This window comes from Oreochromis niloticus, linkage group LG15, assembly GCF_001858045.2.
Source record: "Oreochromis niloticus isolate F11D_XX linkage group LG15, O_niloticus_UMD_NMBU, whole genome shotgun sequence".
NCBI lineage: Eukaryota > Metazoa > Chordata > Actinopteri > Cichliformes > Cichlidae > Oreochromis > Oreochromis niloticus.
The window spans coordinates 39291325-39303286 of record NC_031980.2 but is presented as its reverse complement, the minus strand read 5'-3'; the positions used below and the strand labels follow the sequence as shown (position 1 = coordinate 39303286).

The following is an 11962-nucleotide window of genomic DNA, read 5'->3' as shown; positions in this document are numbered from 1 at the left end:
TGCTTTATTTCCCTTCTTTGCTGCAAGTAAAGAATGTCCTTATCTTAATTTCTTTCCTTAATAAGTGCAAGTAAATATTTAGTTGGGCCGCTTCAAGCTACTGACTCTGGGGTCCAGAGTCAACCTGAGACTCACTTTCTAGAGAACCGATTTAGAGGCTGCGATTTATTTTTTTTGAACAGTGAAACACCTTCATGGCCCTAAAAACTCAGAGGTAAAACTGAAGTTTCCTGGTTAAGCAACAAAACTTCATTTGCAGTACAGCCTTCTGTCGTAGAGGAAAGAATCTGCAGCTGTAGGTAAGAAACAAAGACACAGTGAGATGTGCAATTTCAACATATTTTTAATGGTGGAAAAAACCCAATAATCCAGCAGAAAATCACAGTCACTTTACTTTTTCCACACAGTTCACAGAACACACAGCAATAAACAGCTGTGCTCACAGTCACATTGTTTTTTCCAACAGAACAGTCGCCAGCAAAACCAAAACTGACTGCTATGAAAACGCAGCTGAACTCAGTCATGACAAAAACCAAAACACAGAATATCACAAAATGTGGACAAATTATTTTAGATCAACTGCAGGAAGACAACATGAAGCTGATCAAAGCATGGCTTTATAGAGGGTGAGAGAGTGACGCAGAAAGGGTTCCTCCTCCATACACACCAGCAGATCCTTCAGGATCACCCGGGTCACTCTGCGAACACCTGGTCTGGGCAGCACACACACCTGACACACACAGACACACAGTTTCTATGTTACCCTCCCTGCATGAACCTGCTGGTTGTCTTCTGACCCACATAAACATGGTAGGATTTGTATTAAAAACACTCCTGCTCTTCAGTGAAATGCTCGCTTGGCTGCTACAGATTTAATTTAATCTGATCTGTTAAAACAAAGCAGTCCAGAGGTGATGATCCATCAACCAGCAAGAGTATGGAGAGGACATCTCCCTCTTTCAGTTTTATGGTTTTAATTATGACATAATAAAAATAATCTCGTGGCAGCTTTTAAAATTTGGTAAATACAGCCTCAGATGAACCTTTGTTGCTGAACTGTAACAGCATTTAGCAAGCAGATCTTCAGAGTTTCTTTCCTGTTAGGAACCTAATATGTTGTTTTGCCTTTGTAACAAACTACACTAGTCCTTAAATCAGTATAATTTCAAACAGTGTCTAAAATATTTTAAAATGAAGGGGAAAAGGATTCTTCTGGTTACTGAATAACATAACTGATGTGTGATCTGAGCACTAACATGCTTGATATTGAAAAAGAACATCTGTGCAAAGATGGAGCTCTCGCCATCACTACTCCATGCTTCCTGTCAATGTTTGCTGAACTAGCTGAGGTAAAGTCTGTACAGACGTGAAGGAAGGCCTGCAGCAGCGAGAGGAAACAGACAGAGGCGGCATGCAGTCTTTCCTCTGGGTAATGGAGTTCAAAGGCAGTGTGAGAGTGTGCAGCTAACAGAGCGTCCCCATCTATAAACCTACAGCCTGAAGCGCTGAGATTTAAACACACAAAGAATTAAAGACTCAATGAGCTAAACTAACAGTCTTATACAGGCTAACTGCAGCAGGGTCTAGATTTCCTGTGTCTTCATCAGATGAGGAAGGCAGCAGTTTTGCAGAAGCAGGTTAAACATTCACAGATATCAAATGAGAAAAGATGTTTCTGAAGTGATCGATTCAGACCACAAAAAAGAAAAGAAAACTTTGTGCACCCACCGGGCTGTCGGTCTGATCCAGGGGTCTCTTCCTGCGCGGGCCAATGGCAGCCAGAGCTGCGAGGTTGGCCTCTCTCTGCTGCAGCTGAGCTTCCTCTATTTGTTGCAACTGAAAAGAGAAGACAATGAATTTGTAAACACTTGTGTCATTTTTTACTTATGTTTTCACACAAATTTTCTGTATGCATACGTGCACACACGTTCAGTTTATGTCATGGATTTTCCTGATCCTAATGTAAGGGCACACTATTGTTTGTTTGCTTTTTAAAAAAAAAAATTTACATCCACAAAAGCTGAGTTATATATGCATCGTGTAAGCCAGGGTTTCCAGTCAGAGGCATAATGAGGCAGCTGTAGCTAATCACTGTCCTCTAGGTCGCACATCTACTAACTCATGTTAGTTCAAATCACTGAAATGATCTCTCAGCTGTGTCTGCTGTTGACTCTCAGAGCATTTCAAACATAAATATATGACAAACATTTATTAATCAAATCCACACCAAGTTTGTTAAGTGCGCGTCACTAAACGCACGATAGTCACTAGTGGGAATCCTTTCAGTCTGTACCTACTCAGACTCTAGCGCTTGTGTGTAGGTACAGACTTGGCAAAGTGCTAGCTTGTGTGCAGTGCAGAGGTTGAGTGTGTGTGGGGGTGGGAGAGGTAGGGCATGTAAATGAACAGACTGTGTTGCTGTGGAGAAGCCTCTGGGGGCGTGATGGCTGCGAGCTACTCAGCTACAGCTAAACACGCCATGTGTGGCATTTCCGCCTCCTTAAATAGCCGCAGTGCTACCGCTGCCTTTCATCTTCCTCACACTACTCCGTCTCCTGCCAGCGAGAAACATTACACACACCATCGTATCATTAAATGAACAATTAGCATGAAAAGTAGCAGGGACTTCAAGAGTTTGACTTTCTGACGCTGAAAAATGAAGCCAGCGCCAAAATACAAACTGCCACTCCCCCAATGACCCAGATTTCCAGCAGCCTGGTACGTGAATGATTCTGAGCTGCATCTCTCCTTCACTACAAACTGAACCGACTAAATTTGATCAAGGCTTCAGAGTTATTATTAGAGGTGCGGCTACTTCGACTGACAGGTGGCTGCTCGAGTCTTCTAGACTTTATCTCAGTGATAATGCACTTCTGTGGGATGGGCACTGTTAAAAATCTAAGGAACAACAGGTCATCTTGGCCACTCTTATTCGTGTTACTTTGCCCGTCATTCCCTTTCAGCTGATCTGTATTCAGCCCACATGTAGCATTGTTCAGTTAAGGTTTACAATCCCTCCCTCTGTGAAGTCAAAGCGCTACACAAACAGACACAGTCTATGGATGATGTGTACTAACCAAGCGCAGCAGTGTTACCTGACAACTTTCTGATCATTTTAAGTTGACTTTTATCTGAAAAGTTGTAACGTTTGACTAAAAAAAACAATCAAGCCTTTAAATTTGGACTTATAGTGGCAATGTTCATCTGTTATATACATGCATGTTCTTCCTTCACAGTTACAACCTGTAGTCAGAACAACTGTTTCTGTTTCTCAGAGCAGATTCTAGTAAACAGAGTGCTCACAAACACTAACGTAAACAGGGGCAGGCTGAAGAATGTTTCGCAGCCTGAGACCCAAAAATGACTCCTGTAGAGATTTTAGAGAAGGAAACACATACACACCTCTTTGGCTTTTTGCTTGAGCTGCTGATACTCTGGATCTTCAGCGTGTGAGCGACTCTGTGATCACAACCAGACATGTAATCCAGGATTTAATGCACAAACAAAATATTCTGAGTAGAGATACATTTAATCTAAAAACATTAATCATGGTAGAGTTTTTTAATAGCATTTCAAACCTAGATAAAAATGTAACCAACAGTTTTATTCTGGCTTCACCTACTCTGGCAAAACGCAGCACTCTCTCCCTCTCCTCCTCATCTCTCTTCTTCTTCTCCAAGGTCTCAATTGCCTCGAGGAAGCGAAGCTGAGAACGAACATCACCGACTTGGGTGTGCCACGAGTTCTGCTGTTGAAAGACAAGTTTAACAGAAAGGGACCACATGTTGTATCAGTTTGCCACAGGTTTAGGATTCTTTGAAAGCCATGTCTCCATATTAAATATATGATAATGCTTCAACATAATATCTTGTTAACAATATCTTAAAAAGTGCCAAGCACCAGGAATGCCACAGTAACTTAGATGAACATTAGCTCCTTAGCGCGCTCAGCTGGGCTTTTTCAGCTGAGTGGCTGCTGCACGTATTAACACCTCGTAGTGTTAATCCTTGGATCTTAAGTTATTCATGCCTCTGTTTTACATCTGTACCTTCAGGGTTGTCTTGCGGTGCTCTGCCATTACAGTGAGTTTCTCCAACAGCCCACGAAGAAACTCCTGAGTAGCATGAGAAACCAAAGCAACCACCTCTGGACCAACATCAGTTACTCCCAGAGCCTGTCCTAACAGAGGGTACACGACAATATGACATCACATCCTGGGAGTCTCATAAAGACTTGTCTGAGACGGTGTCTGTAATAAACACGAGATAATAAAAGCTTGTGTCTCAGTGTGGATCCTGCACCTGTGTGAAGGATTCTGCTGAGCACCGGCTGAGTCGACAGGAACAGCTGATCCTGACACGACTGCACCACAGCGCCAACCGTGCTGGTCAAGATCTGTGCGTTCTCCTCTCTCAGGTTGACTCCAGCCATGGAGGTGACATCATTAATATCATCATCTTCTCTGGGACACAACACACGTTTGTGCTGAGGATGTTTGTGATTAAATGTGGCTGCTGCAGTTAAACTACTGTTTAATATTCTATCAACATGCAACATTAGGTAACTGTAACTCTAAGATGTTACACAACCACCTGCCACAGATGAAAACACCCCCTCTGTGTGATGGCAGATTGTACATATGAAGGGGACGAGCTGTGTGAACCAGCACAGCTCCACTCTGAAGGAGAAAATAAACAGCTGGGCTGTTTTTCATACACTTTGTTTCATGACTGCCATAGTCCACCCCACAGTGCACTTATTCTAACCACCACAAAATTCCTATTAAAGTCTCAAATGTGTGAACTTTACATCTTACTTGTAAGATCCTGAACTGTCTTTGAATGCAAATTTGGTAGAATTAGGTGGCTCATGAGCGAAGGGCTGCTTCACTGAAAAACCTATAAAACAGCAAAATGCAAAAAGAGTGAGAGTAGCATGCCAGGGTCAGGCAAGAGTCTCTTGGTGTCATGATCTGTACATGTAATTACACTACACCTTTAAATTTCTAAAGCCTAAAAAACACATTTAGGTCTCCTGAAACAGTGCGAGGACACACTGAAGCATCCAGACTGTGTGTACAATTATTTAAACAAACACAAAACAACAACTTTGAATCAACCACCCTCACAATGAAATAAACAATAACTAGAGGAACAAAAATGAGTTGATTGGTCAGTTCTGTGTTAAAGCTCGCCTTAACTTGACTCCAAGATTCAGGCTCCAAATCTAAATTTTAACAAAGTTTACCTGAGAAGGTTTTTCCTGAGTATCCCACTATGTGCCTGCTGGTGGGTTTCTTAGATATGCAACTTCTGGACTGGATTAATGTTGTTAGGCCAGGTCTCAGAGCCACTCCTCGAGTCTGGAAAACCTGCATTTTAAAAAAGGTAATCATTAGTCATCATTTCATCCTAAATCAAACACTATAATCATTATAAAAATGACTCCAGCTGTAAGTTTCTATGCCATCTAAATATCTCATACACATTTGTATTAATACAATAAAAAAGGCTCTTAGTATTTACTATAATTTCAAATGTCTTACTTTAGGTTGCATCATGTTAAGTTCTTCAGTGTAATCAAGTAATTGGAGAACATGTTCACACCACACACACACACACACACACACACACACTGCAATAACCTCATTAATGTTAATCCACTTTTACAGCAAAGTGAAAAGCTGTGGGATGCTTAATGTAACATGAGGATGTTCCTAACAAGAAATACTTTTACTTTGTCAATAAATTTCATACCGTCCTGCAAACAGAAGACGACCAAAATCAAGTCCATATTTTTAATGCATTTAAAACACAATTTCTTTTTTTGTTAAACTGTGAACCTCCATGGATGTTGCAAATCAGAACAAAGTACCAATACAACCGTGCTGCTCAGCCACGCCTTTAATCACGTCAACATCCATGAATGAGATCACCACAGATCAGATATGGTTTATGGTACAATTAATGTCAAATTCACCCCCCTCCCCCATAAAATATTGCATCTGGTTACCTGCTGCCTGTTCTGGAGGGTTTTTCCTATCTCAGGGTTGGACTGCTTTATGCTGGAAGACGTTGTTGTGGGGGGGCGTGTGGAAGCTGAAGCTTTTTGGATGAATAACTGGGGGTCTGCAGTGAGGCAACGCACCGCAGGAAGACTTTTCTGATAGCAATGAGGAAAAAGACCAGTAGAAACAGAAATGTCATCAGCTAAATATGTAACAGCTATGACCAGTATGATTCATATCCTTTCAGCAAAGTGTAACGCATCCTACACAAATGCAAAAAAGTTTATTTTTAAATCAGTTACAGACATCTGGAGACTCAAGGTATTGAGAAGCAACATGTTTTACTTCTCAATACCTTGAGAAAAGGCACCAAGCAGGGTTGTGGAGTCGACTTCAACGTGTCATAGAGCTGCTCTGTAAACGCTTCTGCTTCCAGTTTTCCTTCCTGCGGGTTTAAAAAATAAAAATACATCAATAAATAAATTAAATAAGCTGGTAATTTAATAATGGACTTCATGATAGACATTAATAGACATATTTAAAACTACAAATGTGCAGCACAAGAACAACAAGAATACAACAACTTATTAACTCAAGAGAAATAAAGTGTCTTCCAGAGATGTACCAGCAGACTCCTGACCAGTCCTTGGACATTGTTAGCCATGTTCACAGATCTGGAGTCACTGGAGGCCAGCTTGATCAGCGTTACCAAGAAGTTCTTGCACTTCTTCACACTTTCCAGCGTCTCCTGTTGGTGAAATATTTAGTAGTCACATTTCATCTATCCACTGTTATCAGACTACTCTAAAAACTCTAACTGCTTTTTGTTGTGTTTTTCTGAGAGGAAATGCCTCATATGGATTTCTCATAGACATCTGTAAGCACTGCCCTGCCACTCCTAACTCAAACAGACTCTGTCAGGGAGAGCCAGTCAGAACAAAGCTGGTTTAAAGAGGAAGAACTAAGCGGCTACACCAGTATAAGATAAACAAAGATTAGTCTGAACTGGGAATTGTGCGAGAAGATTTCCTCAATACAATAAATCCATACTTGGATTTTATAAACAGTATCAGTAAAAATAAATAAATAAAAACTAATTTTATCGTTTCTTGCTGAGCCGAGTCAAACTGAGGGTGCAGGTGGGAGCTGGGCCTGGTCGGACTCACCTTGCTAAACGTGGGTGCTGATTCCTTTTTAACTTCCACGCCTGCTGCCTGAGTGCCAGCATGGCTGCCTCGCTCAGACACAACGTTCACGGTCTGGACTAGAGCTGGTTTGGAGGCAACACCAATGACCTGAACACAAAGTCACCAAAAACTAAAGCCAGGAACAGCAAAGATGAGCACCAACATCACAGCAGCAGGAGCCTCTCTGGTGTTTGTTGCGTCTTATTTTTTTATGTCTCATTGGTGATCTCGGCTTTTACTCAACTAGTGCCATGTCAAACATATGTACTCAACTTTCCAGCACTGTTTTTATTATTTAGAACTGGAATAATCCGCATGCAGTCATAATTAACAATGCTCCTGACTACATAAATGCTTTCAGGACCAGATGTGCAGCTCGTTTCTGCAGTTGTAAAATTTTACAAGTATCAAAAGTGAATGAAGTTTAGAGGCGCAGCCATGGTTCAAGAGCTAAATTAGCTATAAATTAACAGTCACATAGCATTATACTGAATTCAAACAACTCTGTTTAATCCTTTCCATTAACTGTGACTTACTGGCCAAGCCCATCAAAGCAATCCCAGTTTAATCTTTTACAGTTAATCATTTCGACAAAGTTATAACATGACAAAGATACAATTAAAACAATAAAATGTATATTTGTCAACATAAGAACTGGCACAAAGATCAATTAGGTGGATAAGCTGGACTTTGATATGATCGCATCCTTACTGCTGGTGCAGTGGCACAAATGACTAACTTAAAAAAAAGCATCGAGTAGAGCTACATGTATCACACCTCGTCACAGATGCTGGCTAACTTACATGTAGATCACTTTATTCTTCACTTCTATTTATGAGAAATTTTACAGTAATACTGATTCTACTTAGATTATATAAAAAATTTATTTTTCACTTTAAAGAGACACGATTATTCTACCATACAGGCTACAGGAGGTTACGTTATATTAACCAGAGCAATAAGGAAGGAACGAATAGAATTTGTTGGAGTGCTACATAACATAAAGAAGCCTGTACTATTACAAACTATTATAACAATATATTTTTGTGAGGGAGTTTAATCACAGAAAAAAATGAACTGGTTTCAAGTCTGTGTGCGTTAGTAAGATTTTTTTTTTTTTTAAATGTGTAATTTTATTATTTCAAATGGTGGAGCCACAAAACGTTGCTGCTTTGCTATCGCCAACAGGGATCCTGTCAAACTAGAACTGCCCATCATTATTCTGTTTTCATTATTGATTAAAGATAAGTATTGTTATTAACACGAAGTTCAAGCACCGTCACCAAATTACATTTTTTATACTTCAAATGAAAACAAATGCGTCCAACAGTTGTGTAATTATTGCATAGATTTATGTTCTTTGTATAATACCTAAAAGAAAAAACTAATTTTAACTGGCAGAGGTGCACACAGTTATACACTGCATAACATGCTGTCAGTGACTGTAAGCTGCAAACAAACTCCTGTAATTTTACCACAGCAGTCTTCTGGACTGGTGCTGCTTGCTGAAAACTGGAACTAGGCATCATCTTGATCACTGTTACATTCTCATTCCTTTTACTTTCAGCTCCTGCAGACACCTGAATAGCAGACATGCAGCTGACATCACAATATCAATAACACATCTGTCATTATTATATAAAATAGAAAAGCAGCAGCGCACAGTCACCCACCTGCGGTGCAAGTATCCTGGTGGGTTGACCACAGATAAGTCTTTGTCCCTGCTGAGCCTGAGCCAAGGCCTGCTGAGACACTAGCATCAGCTGCCCACTGTCACTGCGGATCAGCATCATACCTGCCATAAATGTAGCCCAAACCACTTACTACTACAATAAACTGATGAATTATCCTTGCAGGTGACACTTCTAACTAAAGTGTTTAACAGCAAATCATAGACAGCACATGTCAAACAAGGTTTTGGAATATAATAAAAGAGGGTCTGTAATGGGATTACTGTGTAGACTGCAGTGAGTGGGTTGTGCAGCTCACCTGGAGGTATCTGGATATTGGCTGGGAGATGTGGGGAGGTGGCCTGTGGCAGTCGAGGAGTGACTGGTTGTGCAGTTGCTGATCTGGGAACAGTTATCAACACCGTCCTTCCTGTGGTCGTAACCTGTTTCACGGAGGCCACCTGGTTCTGAGGCTGTTTAGTTGTCTGTTGGTTACCTGCACTCACTCCTGCTGCATTTGCAACCACCATAACAGAAGCAGGTGAGGTGCGAGGCCCTGACACTGTCACTGCAGACGGTGTAGGCTGCCCACTGGGGATGACTTTAGGTGGGGCTGAGACAGAGTCACTCTGTGAGATGCTTGCAGCAGTGGGTGGAGGCTGAACAGCAGTGACAGGACCATGTTTGGCAGCGACTTGTAGTATCCTGACTTGAACAGAAGAGTCTCCAACCCCGGTTGCTGCCTGGGGTTCCAACTTGTTAGCTTCAGTAACCACGTTATTTGTGGCCATAACTGCAGCTGAATGAAGGAAGGGTTCAGCTTCAAAGCAAAAACATCGTTAAATACAACAAAGGAGTTTACTGCTTTTCAAAAACATCATGGTTTGCTAGACTGAGCGTCACCTTCATCATGCCAAAGTGTATCTAATATCTCAACCTGTTCGCAAACACCTTCTCTCCACATGGAGTAGCTAAAGTTTTATGTATTTGCAAACAAATATGAAACTGTCCAAGGCTCGTGTTAACCACAGATCTTATCTGAGACAGCCAATCAAAACCCCCACTCGAAAAAACAATTAACACTAAAAGGAGGACACCGGAAGTGCAAAAGTACTCGTTTATGCCAGATTTTAAGACATTTCTGTGGATTTCTATTTCAGCTGGATCTGACCCATGTATGCTTCGGAAAATTAAAACTCCTTAGGCCTGAATTCAAGATAATTTGGCCAGTTTTGGTGAAAGCTTTCTGAATCCAATCAAGCGAAACTGGGAGTCAACCGGTGAAAATGGCGGCTGTGGCAAAATTTAGATGCTAATAATTACAAGACGATTTTATCATTTTCAGCTATGATAAATTTAAGACAGCTACTTGTATTAAAGTTTCATTTTTAAAATGAATATGTGTGAAAAGTCACCCCTCCTACTTGAGGCGCATCAGGAGCGTATTTACAGTCGGAGCTTCCGAGTGAAAACCCGTTTTCCTGCCAGACTCGCACACAGGTTAAAGGTTTTAAGGGGGGTATTTGGTCCTACATGTTTCCCTATCCAAGTCACAGGCATGACTAAATACTTTACCAAAAACTGTTACCTGTGTGCTAAATCTCCCACACACCGAGGTTCAGTCACATCATCACATAAACCAAAGTGTCCAATTCCATTTCTCGAGTGTCCTGCAGCTTCTGATGCATCCTTGTTCCGACACACCTGAATCAAATGAATGGCTTCTTACCAGGCTGTTGCCAAACTTGGTTTCATGCTAAAGAGGTAAACTAACCATTTGATTAATGCTGTGTTGGAGTAAGGATGCATCTAAAAGCTGCAGGACAGCAGCTCTGAGGACTGGAGTTAGACACCTGTGACGTACACTGAGCACGAGCTCACCTGTGGGAGCTTCGAGAACGATGTGACATCCACGGGCTGCAGCTAAGATGACCCAGTCTGAACTTTATTTATAAATCAGTTATTTATTATCGATCTATTCTGAATTTCACTTGAAAGGTAAAATAAATGTGCTCTTTGGTGTGTTGTATGTGTAGCTGTTGGCTAAGGTTGATTAAAGAGAACTTCTTGTACTTTTCCTTGGTTTCTGTTATATGCAGATTTAGTGGCCTTGCAGTATTTAGAGCACTTGCCCTCCTTCTCCATAAGAGAAAGAGGTAACAGGCCGATCTTCTAAATTTTACCCCCAAAATATGATTTTAAAGTATTACCTCATAAACCCACTGAATCTTCTCTGGAAGCTACCTTTACCCTTACAGTATAAAGTGCATCAATGCAACTAAAGTTGTGATTTGGCAGTATTTGAATAAAACTGAAATGGATTCAGCAGACCTCAGAGATCTAGATGTTATGTATGGTTGTAGTAACTCACTGATGTCACTGGGTGAGAATATGGATTGTCATTTTCACAGGTGGTAGTTTCAGGTTCAAACAAAGAAACAAAATTAATCCACTAATTTGTTCAGAAACTTCAACACATACCAACCGGTCTGAAAGCAGCTGGCTTCGTTTTGTCCTCAGGTGAGTGTTTGGAAAGGCCCAAGACTGGGGGTCACAAAACCTTGATTATATGTCCCTAAACTTTCCCTTTGGTTTGCTCCAGGAGCTCTTTAGCAGGTCATTAAGCTCCTCTTACTTTTACACATCGTAACGAGAAGACAACTAGAAAAAGGTGAATATTGTTAACGTCTAATTAAACATCCACTCATAGTAAACTAAAAACATTTAGTTTTATAAGATAAATAATTGTAAGTGGTTAACAGTTCTGATTAAGGTTTTATTTCCAACATTCCTCCTCTGTCCGGTCACCATCCGTAAACTGTCACTTAAATATTACTCTGTAAGCATTAACATTAATCACTCAGACTATTAAAATATAGGTTAAGCATCATAAATATAATTAAAATCACCCCCAGCTGCAACATTAAAGACTCAGTAATTATGATTGAATATGACATATGATTCTCCATAATGAGTACATATGAGTAAATACATAGTCTATTTTAAAAAGTGTTTAAACATGTAGAAATTCAGATGTTATTTTCGAGCAGTCATACCAAGTTATTGCACGTTGATATATAAAATAAAATGAGGGTTGC

General features: G+C 40.6%; 1 protein-coding gene across 1 annotated transcript; it reads right to left on the bottom strand.

The window, feature by feature from the left end:
- Nucleotides 1-325: 325 nt before the first annotated feature.
- Nucleotides 326-10776, bottom strand: taf4b (TAF4B RNA polymerase II, TATA box binding protein (TBP)-associated factor). The gene is made up of 16 exons (XM_025898988.1): nucleotides 10746-10776; nucleotides 9184-9684; nucleotides 8868-8989; nucleotides 8670-8774; nucleotides 7174-7302; nucleotides 6633-6755; nucleotides 6363-6452; nucleotides 6013-6162; nucleotides 5248-5371; nucleotides 4817-4898; nucleotides 4302-4462; nucleotides 4049-4179; nucleotides 3623-3748; nucleotides 3403-3459; nucleotides 1729-1836; nucleotides 326-730 (listed from the first exon to the last, which is right to left on the bottom strand). Exons 2-16 carry the CDS (start codon nucleotides 9653-9655, stop codon nucleotides 605-607), a joined length of 2106 nt encoding a protein of 701 aa, XP_025754773.1. The 5' UTR covers nucleotides 9656-9684; nucleotides 10746-10776; the 3' UTR covers nucleotides 326-604.
- Between the last annotated feature and the right edge of the window lie 1186 nt (nucleotides 10777-11962).

What these genes read in the sequence shown, in the direction of transcription:
- taf4b (XM_025898988.1), bottom strand. Translation starts at nt 9,655, where the DNA reads ATGGCCACAAATAACGTGGTTACTGAAGCTAACAAGTTGGAACCCCAG. An exon ending in CTCAGGAAAAACCTTCTCAG is followed by an intron (nt 4,899 to 5,247) that starts GTAAACTTTGTT and finishes GCTGTTTTATAG; the next exon opens with GTTTTTCAGTGAAGCAGCCC. An exon ending in CAGCAGAATCCTTCACACAG is followed by an intron (nt 4,180 to 4,301) that starts GTGCAGGATCCA and finishes ACCCTCTGTTAG; the next exon opens with GACAGGCTCTGGGAGTAACT.